The following is a 20,341-nucleotide window of genomic DNA, read 5'->3' on the forward strand; positions in this document are numbered from 1 at the left end:
TCATACATCTATGGTGGCTAACAGATTGAGATTGAATCCTGACAAGACAGAAGTACTGTTTGTGGGGGACAGGAGGCGGGCAGGTGTGGAGGACTCCCTGGTCCTGAATGGGGTAACTGTGCCCCTGAAGGACCAGGTGTGCAGCCTGGGAGTCATTTTGGACTCACAGCTGTCCATGGAGGTGCAGGTCAATTCTGTGTCCAGGGCAGCTGTTTATCAGCTCCATCTGGTACGCAGGCTGAGACCCTACCTGCCCGCAGACTGTCTCACCAGAGTGGTGCATGCTCTAGTTATCTCTCACTTGGACTACTGCAATGCGCTCTATGTGGGGCTACCTTTGAAGGTGACCCGGAAACTACAACTAACCCAGAATGCGACAGCTAGACTGGTGACTGGGAGCGGCCCCCAGACCACATAACACCGGTCCTGAAAGACCTACATTGGCTCCCAGTACATTTCCGAGCACAATTCAAAGTGTTGGTGCTGACCTTTAAAGCCCTAAACGGCCTCAGTCCAGTATACCTGAAGGAGCGTCTCCACCCCCATCATTCTGCCCGGACACTGAGGTCCAGCTGAGGGTCTTCTGGCGGTTCCCTCGCTACAAGAAGCCAAGTTACAGGGAACCAGGCAGAGGGCCTTTTCGGTAGTGGCACCCACCCTGTGGAATGCCCTCCCACCAGAGGTCAAAGAGAACAACAATTACCAGACCTTTCAAAGGCATCTCAAGGCAGCACTGTTTAGGGAAGCTTTTAATGTTTGATGGATTTCTGTATTTTGATGTTTTGTTGGAAACCACCCAGAGTGGCTGGGGGAACCCGGCCAGATGGGTGGGGTATAAATCATCATCATCATCATCTAGTTGAGGGCACTGGAAACTAAAGTTGTGGGGTGAAATGACAAAACTTCTAAAAATATGCAAGCAATTATACACACCACTTGACCACCTCTTAATTATTTTAAGGAATGAAAGAGCAAGAGAATGCTGACCCCCCCCCCAAAAAAAACCATTTGGCAGCAATTTGGTAGGCTTAATCCACTCTGAAGAGACTCCTGTGCCTGCAAATTTTAAACAATTTGGCCAAAAAGCGGGAAGGGTAGAGCCATTTCAAGATTTCACTTTGTAGTGAATTGGGCAACACAGAGCTTCATTTTATATAGAATGGCTCAGGAAGAGAATAGCAGATCAAAGTGGAGAATGTGGAAGGGGGGTTATTGGTTTGTTTTTGTTTTTATCGTGTATTTTGTGTTCTAGTTTTGTATTTTTATGTTGTGAACCATCCTGTAATCTTCAGATGAAGGACAGTATATAAATTTAATAAATAGGATTTTGCTTATTTTAAAAAATGTTCACATACAGATACAAGGTGCCATATGTACCCCTACATCTGCATTACTGAGAGACAAAGGGAGTAAGCTAAAAGGCATGAACTCTTCTTTGCTGTGGGTAAAGCCTTACTGAACTGTGTACCAATATATATTTGTCAGAAACCACAAAATGCTCATTTTCTTCTGTCTGAAAGAATTGTGTGCAGTGGAGAAATGTTTGGACTCCAAGTCACTAACAGCAATGAATTCAATTAAAAGTTTTGTCTGAGTTTCTGGACCACCTTGATTGATTGATTATTTATTTATTGCTGTTGTTGCTGTTGGTTAGATATTTATTGTTTGATGTGAGCCACTTTGAAACTTTGGTTCGAAGTAAAATATAAAATAACAACAACAACAGTAATGACATATGACCAATGGATCTGGTGATGTTTGAAAGAGTGAATGTTATGATTCCAGAGTACAATTAGGTTCCTATTGTTGTTAGCCATGATGAAATTACCCCTCCAAAGTTTTAGTTGTTAACCAGATTGGAGACAATGTTAAAAGTCATGGAAAAACCTTATACTATGATCCATTCTCTGGGAGTACTGAGGTGGGACGTGGGGAGTATCTTTAGTTACTTATAAAAACAGTTTCTAGAATAACAATATAACAATTCCAACTAAGGAAGTAGTTGTGAACAGGTGATTCAGCATATATTTGTCTGGACCTCTCTTGGAAGCGTGGAACATTCTGAGCTAGCTCACTGATTGTTTCAGCACCATGGAGAGCACACCCACAGCTTGTGCGTCCTGAATGCAGGATTTGACAAAGCATAGACACTGACTTACCTCTCCATTGTATTATCAGCTCTAATGCCTCTATGATATTTCTACCTTCTCTGAAAACTGGCAGACAAAAACGAGTTTCCTAAAGCATGCGTGTTTAGTAACTCTCAGTATATGAAATGTTTTAAGAATTCTAATTAAATATTTCTAAATAGTTTTAGGTCTTTCAGTACCCAGAATCATGCATTTGGGGATGGGGGATAGATAAGAGAAAACACTGAGGATTAATTAATATAGAAATTCTATTACATGCATATATTTCCCCCCAAGAAAATGAAACATTGGAATAAAATTTGAGAGACTGCTGAAATCAAGAGCCATTGCATTGGGGAAAGAGCCTCAGCACTCCAGCCAATGAACTCTTACCATTTGAAAAGTAAACAGAAAAGGGGGAGGGGAATGACATTACATGCCAGCAAAATCAACCTCTGTCCCTTTAAACTCTCGCTCATCAAACAGTTTGGCTGGTTTCACAAGCAAAGCATATTAACTCGGGAAGACAGTGATACCAGTTACTTGGACTGCCTCTTCTTTGCAGTGAATAACACAGCTTACCCAAGCAAAGGTAGGGTAAAGGATGTAGAAGCTGTGAATTCCACTTGGTTGATTTCTTCTGCTGACTAGTAGTAAGTGCATATTATTATTGCCTGTTTCTCGGCATCAGTTGCATGCAGCTTATTGTGTATAGTGCTCTTTCTCAGGGGCACTGAGATCTTTTTCAGCTCTTTTTGAACAGAGAGGCATATATACGTGATCAATAAATATCCCTTTAGTTCATGAGCTTCTCTAAACCTGCATTCACCTGCTTTGCTCTTGTAATCAGCAGTGTGTTCTCTTTATCTGTGATTATCTCATTGTCTCTGTAATCCCCAGAAAAAACTTAAATCATTGCTACCTTTCCCCACATTTATCCTCTGAGAGAGGATAATTTCAGCTGTCTGTTAAATGCATGTGCCTCAGAAGGTGGAGGTTGTACTTCTGCTTGCAGAAGAGCCATCACAATTTTGGAGGGATATATATATATATATATATATATATATATATATATATATATATATGTACCCAAAATGCTCAGCTTATTTCACTTTGAGGGATATGGTGACTTGGGTAGATAGATGATAAGAGGACTCCAGAATGTGTGAAGGACCAGCTTGTAAAAAGAATGATGAGGGAAAATGTGTCATTGTCCAGTGGTTAGTCCCACAAAACCTGTATGGATTGTATCTGGTGTGATACAGACTGTGTAGGACTCTCTGATGCATGAAGAGTTCAATCTGAACTTCCTCGTTCTCTTTGACGAGAAAGAAAATTACACACATGCAAGGTGTTTCCATGCAAGTTTTTATTAGTGGGATCAGTTCTGCTCATGCAAGCAACCACACAATTCTGGGGGCATAAAAATGCCAACCCATATTTTCCCCTATTTATTCCAGATTTACCCTTTCTGCAGAACAGCCAATCAATTTTAAAAACAGACAAGCCCTTCTTGCTAATCACCTGTTTTTGATATCTGATTAATTCATTTGTAGGGTTGCCAGACTCAATAGTAGACAGGACTTATGTGCCTTTAATTGCCCTGCTCTCTTTTGACTCTGGGAACCTTAAAGAGAAACCAGCAGACCCTTTGTTTAATTTCCAAGCAAAAGGTCTGCTGGTTTCTCTTTAAGGTTTCCAGACTCAAAAGAGAGCAGGGCAATTAAAGGCACAGAAGTCCTGTCCACTATTGAGTCTGGCAACCCTACTCATTTGCGATATTAAGCTCCGGTTAAAAACCAACTATTTTCAAATAGGCAGCCTCATCATTCTTCCAGCTAGGCATTTCAGACTTTCCCCCATCACTTATTGGACATTAGGAACATGGTGTGAGTTCTCTCCACTGGGGAAAGAACATGTATCAGGCATGCACATGCTGATCAGAAATATCGTCACAGTCCATTTCAATCAATTTCTAATCAGTTCTGTCTGGAAGTTCTGAAGTGTATTCAACCTCACACCACAAAAAAGGAAAAGTAAACAGCTATTTGCATGATAGTACTTTATGTACTGGAGGTGATTAAATTATTTTCTCCCCAGCAGTGAAGAATTTACAGGATTGGGCTTGGCAGGTGGGGAGGTTTGCGTAAGTGGCACATTTTCCATCAGTCCCTTTGGAGATGGCTCAGCCAGAAGGTGGGTAATGATTAGGAGCAGTTGCAAAGAGACCTGTCTTGGGGAAGGTGACCTCACTGCCCATAGTTTGAGAATCTGTAGCTAAAGTCTGTTATTTTTCCAGATAGTCCAGCTTTTCCTCAACTAGAAGAAAGACATCAGGGGAAGTAGCAGAAGATATCTGTGTGGAGATTCTGCAGGCAAAAAGATCCAGCAAGAGGAGGATAACTGAAATTGTATTCTAAATTTCACCTCCACCTAATGTGAGCCAGTTTCTTGGGCCTAGTTATTTGTCCCTAATTTCCTTCTAATCCTGCCCACCCACCCTGTCTTCTACATTATCAGTTTTGGGCCCAAAATAATTGAATATATAGCAAGGAAAGGGGAGATGATTGTGCCTGCCACATCTAATACAGCAACTGCATTTTTGTGTGAATCTCATGCCTTCCCTCATTTTTAAATAAAGTTTGTAGCCCTTAGGGATTTATAGAAATCATTTGAAATATGTGGGTGTTTGCTTGCTAAAGGCTCAGAAATCAGAGGATGAAAAATGTTTTATTATGGAAATGTACATGCTGTTTCTCATCCCTTTCCAAAGCCTAGAATTTTTATAGCCTCTTTTATATGGAAAAGCGTATTCACCCACAGTTCTTCATATCCCTTCCCCTTCTGCTCCCCCTTGTTCCTGACAAAAAATGGCAATAATCAAATGACAAAATTAAACCAATTTCTATAAGTTTATCCCTAGTACATTAATATTAATTACATTATTGAGGTTGTAAACATAGATGCACTCTTTTGAATTACAGATACCCTTTACATTGGGTACAGATACCCAAACACTGTAACAATGGGTTGGTGTACAGAGAACTCACTACGGTAATATCTATGGTTTATCATCCTGCAGGCCAAATGTCTGAGTTCTTTGAAGGTTCGGGTACCATTCCGTCCAACTTCACCCCAGTGGCTTACAACACATCTATGAACGGGACCTTAATGGTTTTCCATGGTTTGCAGCTAGTGCAACGGTTGAAGCTGTTGATCATACTGATGTACACAGGTGTGGTCATTATAGGGATGGTAGGCAACTGCCTTCTGGTTCACATCATCCTGCGTGTGAAGAAGATGCACAACGTCACCAACTTCCTCATTGGGAACTTGGCCCTTTCGGACGTGGCCATGTGCACAACCTGCGTCCCCCTGACTCTCGCCTACATTTTCGAGCCACGCGGCTGGATTTTTGGCAGCACAATGTGCTACTTTGTCTACTTCATGCAGCCGGTCACAGTCTACATCTCCATCTTCACCTTGGCCACCATCGCCATGGACCGGTACATAGTCATCATGCACCCCCTGCGACGCCGGATCTCTCTGCAGCTCAGTGCGTACATGGTCCTCTTCATCTGGATTCTCTCCTGCTGCTTGGCGTTACCAGCCATGGCCCACACCTATTATGTGGAGCTGCATCGACAGGGGGTCATCCTGTGCGAGGAATTCTGGGGGGAGCAGGAGCGCCAGCGACAAGCCTATGCATTGTGCCTGCTGCTGGTCACTTACCTCTTCCCTTTGCTAGCCATTCTGATCTCTTACTTCAAGATCTTTCTCAAGCTGAAGAACAGGGTTGTGCCAGGGTGTGTTACTAAGACTCAGGCAGACTGGGACAGAGCCAGGCGGAAGAGGACATTCTGCCTGCTGGTCATGGTCGTAGTGGTGTTTGGGGTGTGCTGGCTCCCCCTCCACACTTTCAATCTCATCCGGGACATTAACATAAATGCAATTGATCCTTATTATTTCAGCCTGGTCCAGCTGGTTTGCCACTGGTTTGCCATGAGTTCGGCATGCTACAACCCCTTCATATATGCCTGGCTCCATGATAGCTTTAGAGAAGAGCTTAAGAAATTAGTGGTCTGGCATAGAAAAGTAGCTCCTTCTGGGCAAAGTGTGACTGTAAGTGTTGTGATCTGATCACTTCTCCTACAGCTGATTTTGCAGCTGATCTTGGGTCTATCATCCCGAGCCTCTAAGGTCTGGTGCAAAATAAAAGTTTCAAATAACAGCATGCTGTATACTGGCAAAAACCATGACTCCATGCGATGTGACATGTGGTACCCACTAGATGTTGTTGGTATCCAACTCCTATCAGCCCTGGCCAGCAAGGCTAATGATCAGAGAGATCATTAGAGCTAGAGGGCACCATGTTGGCTACCCCTGGTGCAAAGGAAATTCATAGCGTACTCTGCAGATGGATGGTTTGGGGGCAAAGGAACACTGAAAGGGGGAGAATAGAAATTAAGAGTTGGCTTTTTAAAAACAACAAGAAGGTGCTACTGGAAGGAATTTTTCTATTTTTATTTTATTTTATTGCACCTTAAATCAGTATCAGTGAAAGTGTGTGGGTGTAGGAATTTCACTTCTTGCTTTGTCACGGTGTAGCAGAACATTGTTTATAAGGGATGTGAATGTCATTAATATATAGCTTATGTCTTAAAGTTCTGCATGTATAATACATAGTTTATAACTAATTATGACAATAGAGTTGTGTTCAGACTGCAGGGAAATGCCAGCATTTCAAGCTACACTTCCAGAGGTTTCTGCACTTTATAATGTTTTCATGATTTGCGATTGCCTGGAGATATTAAATGCTGAATCCTGTCTCTCTCTCTTATCAAATTTGCACATCAGATGTGAGCAGCATAGACATGGTTTACTGAACATTAGACTTCAAGCAAGACTCTCTTGATCACATTATCTTGGAATATATATGTTGTTTGTGTGATTATGAAATAAAAAGGACAACGGTGGGGATTTCTACCTGATAAAATGACACCTTATTGAAACACATACCAGAAGTTAATCTGGATGTTTACATGCACCTTAAGATGACATAGAAGACCAGGACAGAATGTAAGTGATACAAGACCTGCATCCAGGTCTCATTGTCAGACATATATTTGAACAGAGGGAAATCAACTGGATTTGCATTGAGTGATCATAGATTTCAGAGCGACAAGTGCTGGAAAGCAAGTTTCTCTTACCCTTGCACTCTACATTAAAATAAAACACCCTTTTGATTTCTAAGAGTGTGCAAATTTTATTAGAAATTTGCCATAAGCCAAGAGAAAAGTGCCCTATGCCAGAGGTGTCTGTATGATTTTGTTAACAAACATACAAATAACCTCAGGGCATGAGCAATGGCATACGGTACAATTATGGGAAGACACACTTCTCTAACAGTTCAGAAAGTAATGCATATCCTTAACTGCTTTCTGGATTACTGGATTACTATTAACCACTGGCAATGTTCCCTGTGAATGGTAGACACTTTCAATAGACGTTAATGAAATTTGGTGCTGTATCTAAGGCAGAGATGGGGAATATTTGGCCCTATAGATGTTGCTGCTGCCAAACTCATCAGTCCCAGCTAGCATGAACAATGATTTATTTTTGGTGGGGGGTAGTGGTACTCCAACCTTGATCTAAGGTGTTGCTAATTTGAAGTATTATTGGATAGACAAGAATGGGAATGAAATATTTCATATTAAATGAGTATGGTTATGAAACATACTCTAGGCTATTCTCATACAGGGTCATTTATTATAGCAGGACCTTTGAGATGTGAATCACAGATCTACTATGTCAGGTCAAGTAGTCCTCTCAACATTTTCATACCCACAACCACTTCTGTGGCTGCTAAATTAGTTATCAAATCACTGGTTATTGAATTATAATGTCAGGCAAACTCTTGACATCAGTCTGAACCCATCAGTCTGGGAACTTGTTACGCAGGTGGATAAGAGGCCAGAGGGGGACTTGGTTTTGCTGGGATAGGGAAGTGGATTTTAAAGCTAACACAACTTTATCCCCAAGGTTCTCTGTCACTCTGGTTCATTTTCTCCAAGAAATCTAACCAAGCAAAGGTTTCTTTTATATATGCATGTGAGTATACTGTATGTAAGTCCACGTAACAATTCTCCAGAGTTTACAGAAATAGCCATTATAACACTTAGTAAAACCTTATCCCCTGTCTTCTGTGCTTCAAATTCCTATTATAGGATTTTGTAAAAGGCGAAATATTTAGAGATGGCTTTTAAGTCTTACCACAAGGCACACAGGAAAGGTAGGCTTTTTGCAGCCTAGATTGTGATAAAGGAAAGAAGAGCAGCCACATCAGATTGGGCCGTGTTTAGGGGGCACAGAAGCTGAAAAAAGCCAAAAGGTATTCCCATGTTTTGCTCTTCCCTGGTAGAAATCATGTCTATCTGGGTTCAGCTACTTGTGAGAAACAGACAACACTTTAAAACGACACTGGCAACATCAGCAAAACTTCCCCCAGACATTCATGGATAAGTGGTTAGGAGAGCCAGTGTGGTGTAGTGGTTAAGAGCGGTAGACTCGTAATCTGGGGAACCGGGTTCGTGTCTCCTTTCCTCCACATGCAGCTGCTGGGTGACCTTGGGCTAGTCACACTTCTCTGAAGTCTCTCAGGCCCACCTACCTCACAGGGTGTCTGTTGGGGGGAGGAAGGGAAAGGAGAATGTTAGCCACTTTGAGACTCCTTAGGGTAGTGATAAAGCGGCATATCAAATCCAAACTCTTCTTCTTCTTCTTCTTCTGCTCTAATGCACAGGCCCTATGCCATGAGTAAATGCCTCAGTTGAAGCAGTAAGACTTCTGAATACCAGTTGCTGTAACCCACAGAAAGGGAGACTGTTCTTATACTTGGGCCTTGCTTGGAGGTTTCTCAAAGGCATCTGGTTGGGCACTGTGAGAACAGGATGCTGGACTAGATGGGTCACTGACATGACCCAGCAGGCTCTCCTTCTCTTCTTATGTTGACTTGGAGAATGGACACTCCCTTCCTGAATCTTCCTTCCTGAACCTTCTCGAAGACTGCCGGGTTCACTCACTCAAGGAGCAAGGGGTTGTGATAGACATGGGTTGTCCTCCTGTGAGACATGTGCAGCTATGAGGATGAGTTTCTCTTTTAGCTGGAGGTCAGTGGTGGCTGAGCATTTGCTGCCTCAGACTAAGAGTGTATGCCTGTTTAGCTATTGTGCATGCTACCTTTCTCTCTGCTGTAAGTCTTTACTATCAGTAATGTTGTGGCCCTCACTGGAAGCAAGGCCTGGAGGGGTGTCTCTTTATTTCCTGGTGTCCAGGAAACATTGAAACTGAGCCACCCACTTATCCTGGATTTCTCAAGCCCTTTCTGATAGCCTGAATGAAAAGTGCAAACCACACTTAGCACATGTCTGGGATGGAGAAAGTGGCCTGTTTTCCTGTTACAAAATGAAATAGTGATTTTAAAATCCTGATGAATAGCACAGATCTCTGTTCCAAGGTGTTAACAGCAAAGGAAACCTTCAAATTACGCTGGATATCAGAGCGTGTGATTGGGAAGATTTGATGCCTCTCTGCATTTTTGTGAATATCAGCCTATCAGCCTTCCAGCCTTTTCCTTCAGGCAGGCTGACACACAAAGCCATGAGCAAATACAAGGGAAATTGATGGCACAAGGCCTTCGGGATACTGTAAAGGTCAGTATAAGAAGCTCACAAAAGGGAGGCAGGAGTTGACTATAATAGCCCATAGTTCCTCTTTCCTTATTACAGGTTAGCAGAAATCAAGCACTTTCTGGCTAATGGTTTGTCGTGCTTTAGAGGTGAGCTCTATCACTGATGATGCTGTGGAGTGCTGATATATGAAAAGCCCTATCTATATTGGCATTCTGCTGGCTTTTGAAGACACACCTGTTTATGCAGGCATTCCCCTGAGCTCTCAGACTGGGTCGCCTGTTTTAATTACTGTGTTGTATTAAAAGGGATTGTTATATTCTAAATCTGGATGCTTACAACTCTCACTGGATGACTTTGGGCCAATCACTAACCCTGGCCATAGCCTACCCCAAAGGTTTGCTGTGAGAATTACTGGGCCAAGAGCATGTGAGCTTCCCTGAGGATCTGGGAGAAAAGATGAGATAAAGAAATCATCACTGTCATCATCTTTAAAAGTCTGCTGTATCAAGGCAAAACTTTGTAGCCTGCCAAGCAGATTCGCTCATTTATTTTAGAGGCAGGAGACAGAGATTGTGTGAATTCAGCTCAGTAGCTGGAGGAATAAAGCACCCTATCTCTCAGCCACCTAAAGATTGCCACCTTGTCTAATACAGTATCAGTAACTTCACCAGCAGCCAGAGAGGAACAGGCCTGTGGTGCTTTAATTGTGCCAGTCAACAGGGGGGAATTGCCAGTGTCTCTCCAGAGTTTCAGTTTGCAGCCAATTTAGAGAACATTTTCACAACAGCTACAGCAGTGATTCTTTTTTCCTTACGGTTATTGACCAATTAATTGATGACAGATACCAGAATCTGAGAATACTTATTTGCTGTAGTCTTTGACTACTCAGAACTTTATAAATAATATGCAGGAATTGTTTGGCAGTCTCACAATACATTGGATCCACAAAACGGGTAAGCAGGGATGGTTTGCACATGCTAGTTAGCTGCTTATGTTCTCTGCAAGACCCCTTCTGCATAAAGAGGTTTTAGTATGGAGAAGGTGGGAAGCAAATACAGTCCAAATCAGCCTTGATTACATTGGCTGGAGGGAAAAAAAAATGCTGCTGTGATCACAGAAACGGCCCACAGCCTAATCCGGAATCCAGTTACAGAGTATTGTATTTAAGTCAATTTATTCTAATTGAACTAAAATCAGCTTAAAGCCAAAATCCCCTCGTTTACTGGTAGGTGGCCCACAGCCAGAGGTTCAGATAATGTCAGGAAGAGTTAATAAGTATTTTGAGAGGAAGAGAGGGCAGAAACATTACAGACATTACAGACACTGCTCGGAGTCAGAAGGATGGTGACGGTCTGGAACATGATTAGAAATTAAACAATGTTCTGATATTTTATTTTTCCTGTTGAATTCCTGACTCCTCACTACTAAGTATTTGTGCTAATCTGCTGCATCAAAATACCACATTTGTGCCTGCAGTGTTAAGCTAATCCAATATTTAGCACCACTTTAGAAACATTGCTACTGAAACACCCTATAGAGAGTATTGGACACAGCACCTCTCAGGTCTGTATTGTAAATTCTGTAAATTCTGTCCCCATACAGTGGTGATCTGAATGCTGCTAGCATGGATTAGCCCAGCAAACGAGTAGGCCAAGTCCCAACTTTCTCATGAAGAGAATGCACCAACTTCCACGAGTTTGAATCTGGCAACCGTTTTGAATTAAATTTTAATTTATATGAAGAATTCAAGAGAGAAAAAGCCCTCAACAGCTATTTTACCTACATTATATTTTAGTAAAGGTAAAGGGACCCCTGACCATTACATCCAGTCACGGTCGACTTTGGGGTTGCGGCGCCCATCTCGCTTTACTGGCCGAGGGAGCTGGCATACAGCTTCCAGGTCATGTGGCCAGCATGACTAAGCTTCTTCTGGCGAACCAGAGCAGCGCACGGAAACGCTGTTTACCTTCCCACCAGAGCGGTACCTATTTATCTACTTGCACTGCATGCTTTCAAACTGCTAGGTTGGCAGGAGCTGGGTCCGAACAATGGGAGCTCACCCCATCGCAAGGATTCAAACCGTCGACCTTCTGATCAGCAAGCCCTAGGCTCTGTGGTTTAACCCACAACACCACATGCGTTTTAGTAGTCATTGACTACTCCAAATGGGCTGAGGCCTATGTCCTTCCAGACGAGGAAACCATTGCTGTGTCCTGGTCTTTCTTGAGAAATGCATTGGTAGGGATGGCGCACCTAGATGCACACAGACCAGAATGCATGTTTTGAGTCAAAACTGTTTCACAAGATTTGTGAGCTGCTGGAAATCCACACAGTGGTTGCACTAGCACGTCATTTAACAATGTTGGGGCCACTTTCTCTCTAAAAGGACTTCTGGTCCCATTCATTCATTTTCTCCCTACTAGAGGCTATAAGTCATGAAAGGCAAGGATCTAGTGAACATGTGGTTCCATGAACCTGATAAAGCACCTTGCCCACATTTGTGGGCCTCACAAACTGAAAGATATCCAGTAATATACAACCAGCCAATGCTCTGGGCAGCTTCATGGACTGGCCTACCATAATTGGCTGCAAGCAATTTTATCCTCAAAATGCCTCACAGGAAAAACCTCTCCCAACAGGCCACCACTGATCCTACCGCATCATGTTTAAAAGGCCATAATTCACTCTGGAAAAGCTCCATAATTCATACAAGTATTCAACTGGATTCTTCACAAGTCTTCCTCCACTTCCATCCTGCACACGGACAGGCAAAGTTCGTGGGTGTTTGCTTGTTTAGTTTTCAGTTTGCTCGATTCTCTGTGAATGTCAAGCCTGGAAAAATACATAGAGGTGAGGGAGGATGTGGGTGTTGCAGATATTAATATTGCTCAGTTTGAAGCGACTGGAAACATAAGAACGGACTCCTTTTGAAATAAAAGTATTATCCATAAAAATGTTATCCAAACTTTTACTGGCAGAACTCTTTAAAATAAAACAGAATACATCAAATGTTAGATCCAAAATATCCATACTCTGTCTTGCGCTGTCCAGCACAGGCTTAGCATCTTAGAAAATATGAAATAATTCAAGCAAACCTATAAGCAAAGGGCTCTTTATCACCATAGCCTGCATTCCAGCCTCCAGACTGTTTGCTTTCGTTTCAGGAGAGCTTTGTTTACAACCTCACCCCATTGAGTTTGGGAGACAAAGACTAAAAGACAACTCCCTTTGTGATCTGAGCTGTTTACTATTGTGTTCATGGGCATGGGATCGTAAGGTGAACTCTGAACTAGGTAAAGGTAAAAGGACCCCTGACCATTAGGTCCAGTCGTGACCGATTGGGGTTGCGGCGCTCATCTCGCGCTATTGGCCAAGGGAGCTGGCGTACATCTTCCAGGTCATGTGGCCAGCATGACAAAGCCACTTCTGGCGAACCAGAGCAGCTCACAGAAACACCGTTTACTTTCCCACTGGAGCGGTACCTATTTATCTACTTGCACTTTGACGTGCTTTCTAACTGCTAGGTTGGCAGGAGCTGGGACTGAGCAATGGGAGCTCACCCCGTCACGGGGATCGGCAAGCCCTAGGCTCTGTGGTTTAACCCACAGCACCACCCACGTCCCTTAAACTCTGAATTACCATAAATCAAATTACTAGTTATTGATTTTTTTCCTATTCTGTAAAGCAAATAATGGCATGGCCTGTGCTTTACAACTCTGTGTCCAAGCTCTCCCCCCCCCCCGCCCTAGAGCTTTCCACATGAAAACTCCTCTCTTTAAAGCTGAAGCACAACAAACTGCAATTCAGGTTTTCAACAAGTTATTGTTTGCTCCAGTTCAGCAGCAGAGAGTGGGTTTTTCATGGGGAATGCTCTGGAACATCAACAAAAAAGCGCTGAGACACTGAACTTTAAGCATGGGCTGTGTGCCTGGAAAGCACGGAGGAAAAGGAAGGGTGGGCAAGCCCTAAAATGCTGAAATACTAAATAAAGAATAAATGAACTACCTGACTCCCTAGCCTAGCTTTTGAAACATCTTTTGAAAACAAAAATGTCATCCCACTTTGAGAACTGTCAATCCATCAGAATCAAAATAAACTTTGCTTATTTTCTTTTGCACAACAGCTGGGCTGAATATATGAAAACAACCCAGAGGTTAGAATTCTGGTTTTACAGAATGCCTAGTAATCAGCGAAACTGACACTCACTCATAATTAAATATTCTTCAATATTCATGAATCACAGACCAGGTTGTCCAACTTTCATGTAGCTGAGTCCCTCTAGTGGTAGCAGCCTTGATAGCTCTTCAGCCTTTTAGTATTATTTCCACTCATTTAAAGTCAGCAGGTCTATTTATTTTTTGTAAAATGATGATGCGCCAGAGGATGAGGAGAAAAACTTGGACTTCACAAACTATAACTGATTTAATGATGGCATGCAAGGAACAACGTAATGCTGTGGCTGGCCAATGGGGATATATCCTGCAGAAATGTGCGGTGAGTAAGTACTGAAAGCTGCTAAAAGCATTGATCTCTAGCTTTATGATATATCACACAGCTCACTTGCGCTCTTGCTCTCTCCCCTCTCCCTCTCTCTCCCCTCTCCCTCTCCCACTCCCTCTCATACACAAACACATGCACACACTTTCTGCTGGCCATGGATTCGCAGTGGAGATAAATCGGAAGCAGCAGTTGCAAACTGACATGTACAAGAAAATCAAATGACTTCTGGAGACAAGAGCTGTAAGTACCCTCATTTTTTTTTTACCTATTAAACTGCATGCTTGTGAAGTTACTGGGTTAACGTGCAATGAAAGAGAGAACATCAGTAATCAAATTGCACTTGGAAGAAAAGGAAAACACACCCAGCTGTCAAGGCTTTTTCTTTTCTTTTGCAGATGAGCATATATTCCCTATGGGGGCAACTCTATTATTCATTCAAGCTGACCCAAAGTGAATGAGTGTGCGCCTGTGTATGCTTGTGCTCTAGTCGACCCAAGACTGCAAAGGAAAAAGGACAATGAATCTGGAGAATCTGACTTCCCAGAGCTTTCTTTCAGCAACCCACAGCAACACCAGCAGTCTCTTCCTGGGGCTCCAGCTGGTTCAGTTCTTCAAGCCGCTCATCATCCCTTGCTACTCCCTCGTGGTTTTCGTGGGCATCATTGGGAATTATCTCCTCATCTACGTTATTTGCAAGACCAAAAAGATGCACAATGTCACCAACTTCCTGGTAGGCAACCTGGCCTTTTCGGACATGCTCATGTGTGCCACCTGCGTCCCCCTGACCTTGGCGTATGCCTTTGAGCCCCGAGGCTGGGTCTACGGGCACTTCATGTGCTACTTTGTGTTCCTGATGCAGCCAGTCACGGTGTTTGTGTCTGTCTTCACCCTGACTGTCATTGCTGTGGACAGATACTACACTATGGTGTATCCCCTCCGCAGGAGGCTCACCATACGGATCTGCACCTATATCCTGGCTGGCATTTGGCTGCTGAGCTGTGTGCTGGCTGCCCCAGCCCTGCTGCGCACATACTATGCCGAGTTCCCAGAGCTGGACTTCTCCATCTGCGAAGAATTTTGGTTTGACAGGAAGAGAGATCGCTTAGCTTATGCCTACAACACCCTCATTTTCACCTACGTCCTGCCCTTGGCAGTCATCTCTGTCTCCTACCTGAGAATATCCGTCAAGCTGAAAAACAGAGTTGTCCCTGGCAACGTCACCCAGAACCAAGCGGAGTGCGACCGAGCCCGGAGGAGGAAGACCTTTCGCCTGCTGGTCCTGGTGGTGGTTGCTTTCGGGGTTTGCTGGCTGCCTTTGCACATCTTTAATGTGATCAAGGACATTGATATCAAGCTGATAGACAAGCAGTATTTCAATCTCATCCAGCTGCTTTGCCACTGGTTTGCTATGATGTCTGCCTGCACAAATGCATTCCTTTATGCCTGGCTGCATGACAGCTTCAGGGGGGAGCTGAAGAAAATGTTCGCCTGGCCGAGGAAAAAAATAGGACCGGCCACCAATTGCATCGTGGCTAGCGTGGTGCTGTAAATATGGGCTTTTCCCGGCTGCTGTGGCCTCTTTCGTGATGAATGTCGAAAGTTTCTCTTTGTACTGTATTTAACATGTGAACATGTGCAAGGGATATTGGATGTTAAGATTAATGAAACCCAAATGATGCCACATAAAACTTGTAGCCAGAATTAATTATATGAATGAAGGCAAACAGCACACAATTTATTTCTTATCGCAATATGGCTTGCTTTCAAGTGATATTACTGCTTTGCAAATGGTGGATTCCTTCCTTCCTTCCTTATTTATTTATTGCATACACCCCCCACTTTTCCTCAAGGCAGTGTACGTAGTTCTCCTTCTTTTCATTTAATCTCCACAGCAACCCTGTGAAGTACACTAGGCTGAGAGGCAGCGACTGGCCCCAGGTCACCCAGTGAGCTTTGTGGCTGAGTGGGGATTTGAACCCTGGTCAACCAGGTCCTTAGTCTGACACCACACACCACCGGCTAGAATTGGAGTAGGGTAGGAAAGGAATGGAGAAAGAGTTGTGTGAGTTTTATTAAGCAGTGAGAGGAGGTCAAAGAGAAACACTGCAATGAGGGAGAAGTGGAGAAGAACCTAAGAGGAGACTGCTGGATCAGGCCAGTGGCCTATCCGGTCCAGCATCCTGTTCTCACTGCCAGGGGGTGTAGCTAGCTGCTCTGGGGCGATCTGCCCATGGGGGCAGGGTGATCCGCCAATGGGGGTGGGGTGATCTGTCCACAGGGACACCATGGCAATCCACACTCAGGGGCATGGTGGCGATCTGCCCAGGAGGGTGCCATAGTGAGCTGCCCACGGAGTCCGCCTGGCGGACACAAGACCCATGCTGCCATTTTGGGGAGTGTGGGGCCCCAAGCAACTGCGTCACTCCCAGGAGAGACACTTGGTTCGGGTGCGCTGCAGGACAGGCCCTGCGGTAAGTGCTGCATTTTGTCACATCCCCCCTCAAGGATGACACCCGGGACGGGCCACACACCCCACACCCCCTTCCTATGTTCCTGCTCACCACAGCCAGCCAGTTGCCTCCAGAAAGCCCATAGGCCAGACCTGAGCGCAAAAGCTCTCTCTTCATGCTGTATATCTGCAGTACAATTTTATAATGATGTTAACACATACATACAGTATCTTTATACAGTTGTAAGCATTGTTGTAAGTATCTTGTTATGTGGTGGTTATTTTAAGAAACATGAAGTGTATATGCAGATTACAGGCAGATATAATATTAAGCATATAAGAATGTGTACTATAGGCAAGCATTGCATCAGTGGGTGGGGTGGAGATAATTAATGAGAACAAAGCAGCCCCGGAAGAGAAAAGTTAACCCTTATGTCCCCTGCCGTGTTTCTCAGGAAAATGAGCTTTCTGAAGCTGGTATCTGCTTTTTGGGGGAGGGAGGACCCCCCCCCCAATGTTGCCACCCTAAGCCACAGTGTCCTTCCATTTCCCGGTTACAGGTAGGTAGCCGTGTTGGTCTGGATCGAAGTAAAATAAAAAAATTCCTTCAGTAGCACCTTAAAGACCAACTAAGTTTTTATTTTGGTATGAGCTTTCGTGTGCATGCACACTTCTTCAGATACAGTGAAATGGAAGTTTCCAGGCACTTAATGGAAGTTTCCAGGCACTCTTCCATTTCCCATCCATGTCCCATTTCCCACACTTGAAAATTCAGTACGCAATACCTGGTGATCATTTTCTCATTGAACCTATAAGCTGGGATATTTCCCCTACTTTTTCGATCCAATGTTTTTGTCTGAAAAAGTTGGAAACATCATAATTCTGATGCATGAGACAGAGGGATACGTGTTTGGTTTTTTTTTCCTTAAATGAAATCAAATAAAATGTTCATTGTTGTCAGGGCAGTTTCGTTTTTGTTTTTTTTAAAAAAAAATCTGCGCCAGGAAAAGTCAAACCAACAAATGACTCTTCTCTTCCTTCCACTGTTAGGCATCACTTGTGAAACAGCTTCTAGAGTGATTTGCTGTGACAAAATGTGAAACCTTCTGTCTCTTGTACAGGCCTTTTCCCTACATCTGTACAACTCCAAACTGAGGCGACTTGGCATTTAGATATGAAGAGAGAGGTTGGGCTGTACCCTCTACTTCCACCACTTCAAGTGAAGTGGAGATAATTTGGACAATTTGGATAAAGCGGAGATGCAGGAACAAGCTGAGATTGGCTTCTTTTGTTTGGGACACCCTCAGGAGATTCTCTTCCTCCAAACACACACCCTGAAATCTATAAACCTCCCCAGCCTACTTTAGTAATGTCAGGTGTTGGGTCTCTGGAAATATATTGTTCTTGCTATTTTCATCATCTTAACAAAATAATGCCCTAGCATTTAAAAAAATCTGTCTTCTGCGTTGATGTAAGTTGCTTCAATTGGCCTAGTAAAGTGGGATGTAATTTCTTTTAAAATGAACAAACCATTCAGTATAAAGGTCAGTGAAACACACTGTGTGGGGAAAGTGCCAGGCATAAAACACAAAGATGCCTTCTCTACCCCCCAGCTTGGCAGATGCTGACCTTGCTCCACATTTCATTTCATCCCATCTGAATCAAGAGTCTATTGTCCTCCGGAGTGACAAGTAATTTGATAACTCTGATTCATCATGATGGCCACCTTGAAAGCAAATTGAACTCCTCAAGGCTTTTGTGGGGCCTGGGCAATTGAAGCCTCTGCCATTAAGCTTCATGTGTCCATTGATTGGGGCTTCAAATATGGGCTTTCATATTCTAAATGAGAAGTGGATCTAGTAGAAGAGTTTTCCATGCTTTATGAAAGTGTACACTTCTTCACACTTCCAATTGGGGGGGAAAGCACCCAGAAAGCCCTATTTATTTCCTCCATGTTCTGAGCAACTTCTCCCCGAGCCATTTGATTCCTGCCTGAGTTTGGAACAAGCCAACCTCCCTCCTCCCTCCCCGGCTTACTATAATTTGCCATATGAAGCTACCTTTTGCAGAAACAGGATGTTCAGCAGCCTTGCATGACAGCTGTCCAAAGAAACACATTAAGTAAACACAACCATGATGCCATAGGGACATCTGAAGTGGCAGCTGCTCAAAAGGGAATTTAGAGGCAACGAGCATTTTTCCGAGCAGATGCCTCAAAATTAAAATATTTTCTGTGTTAATGAGTCAGTTGATTACAGTGCTTTATTGAGATAAATAGCAAAAGAAAGAGAGTCCATTTTTTGGTAACTGGACATTATGACTGAGAATTAATTGCCCAATGGCTGGAGTGTTTGCAACATCCATTGAAAAGATCAATGATATATGATAAAGTGAGGGTCCACAAGGGTTTCTTGAATCATGTGATAAGAAAATCCCTGTACAAGATCTGGGAGAAATACAAAAGGTTGCTAGAGCCAAAGATACCCTTATGGACCTCTCCTGCAGAAGCCTTAGCAGTAAAAAAAAAAAAAGGAATATGAGGAAGGAATGGCTGAATAAATATAATTAAATTTAAAGCCACTTGACAGACTGGCTCCAATATTTTAAAATAAACCAAAGATTAAGCTTAGATAGGAGAGAGGGTCTGGCAAAAGAAACATCCAAGTTTGAAAAAGAGCTAACTCACAATAAAGGAAAACATATTTCAAAAAATATACAACTACTTATTAGAATAGGACATGAAAGAAGAGCAAGTTAAAGCTGCAATGGTGAGATGGGCACAAGATCTTGGATATAATATTTATATGGAACAATGGGAAAGATTATGGAGGAAGGATATAAAATTCACGGCGTGCTACAACTTTAGGGAGAATGTAATGAAAATGCTTTATAGATGGCACCACACCCCGGCAAAACTTGCAAAAATGTATAAAGGTAGATCACCAACTTGCTGGAGGTGCAAAAAAGAGATAGGGACATACTTACATATGTGGTGGAATTGCACAGTCATCTGGGAATTTTGGGACAAATTATATAATGATTTTTAAAAGCTATTTAGATTTACATTCAGAAAAAGACCAGAAGCCTTCCTCCTAGGAACAATGTCAGTGGAAATCAGAAAAGATATAAAACCATTGTTTATGTATGGAACAACAGCAGCCAAAATATTAGTGGCAAGAAATTGGAAAAATGAAACAGCACCTATGATAAGAGAATGGCAGACACTTATGATCGAATATCTCAAACTGGCAAAGATGTCGGGGAAAGTAAGAGGGCTTTTAAACTAGAAAGTATATAAAGAATGGAAAATATTCAAAGATTATTTAAAAACATATTGTCCAAATAACAATCTCCTTGAGAAACTAAACTGATCCTTGTAAAATACTATGTGTAAATGTTAATTTATAAGAGTACACGAAAATTACTTAGGGTAATAGAAGGCTGTGCGCTAAACGTAAATAAAAACACAGGTACAATGAGAAGAATTGAAAGCTTTTTATTTAGAAATTTAATGAACGATTCTATAAGATTGTAATTTATGGTTTTGTATCTTTTGCTTCTTTTCCTTTTCG

At 42.8% G+C, this 20,341-nt stretch overlaps 2 protein-coding genes across 2 annotated transcripts; both read left to right on the forward strand.

Annotated features, from left to right (window-relative positions):
* The first annotated feature begins 5,216 nt into the window (after positions 1-5,216).
* LOC118096519 (prolactin-releasing peptide receptor-like) lies at positions 5,217-7,114 on the forward strand. Its single transcript, XM_035138459.3, has one exon. It carries the CDS (start codon positions 5,217-5,219, stop codon positions 6,267-6,269), a length of 1,053 nt encoding a protein of 350 aa, XP_034994350.3. The 3' UTR covers positions 6,270-7,114.
* A 7,720-nt stretch (positions 7,115-14,834) lies between these two features.
* LOC118096500 (prolactin-releasing peptide receptor-like) lies at positions 14,835-19,281 on the forward strand. The gene has a single exon (XM_035138412.3). It carries the CDS (start codon positions 14,838-14,840, stop codon positions 15,867-15,869), a length of 1,032 nt encoding a protein of 343 aa, XP_034994303.1. The 5' UTR covers positions 14,835-14,837; the 3' UTR covers positions 15,870-19,281.
* Positions 19,282-20,341: the final 1,060 nt, after the last annotated feature.

Source organism: Zootoca vivipara, chromosome 5 (genome assembly GCF_965207765.1).
Source record: "Zootoca vivipara chromosome 5, rZooViv2.hap1.1, whole genome shotgun sequence".
Classification (NCBI taxonomy): domain Eukaryota; kingdom Metazoa; phylum Chordata; class Lepidosauria; order Squamata; family Lacertidae; genus Zootoca; species Zootoca vivipara.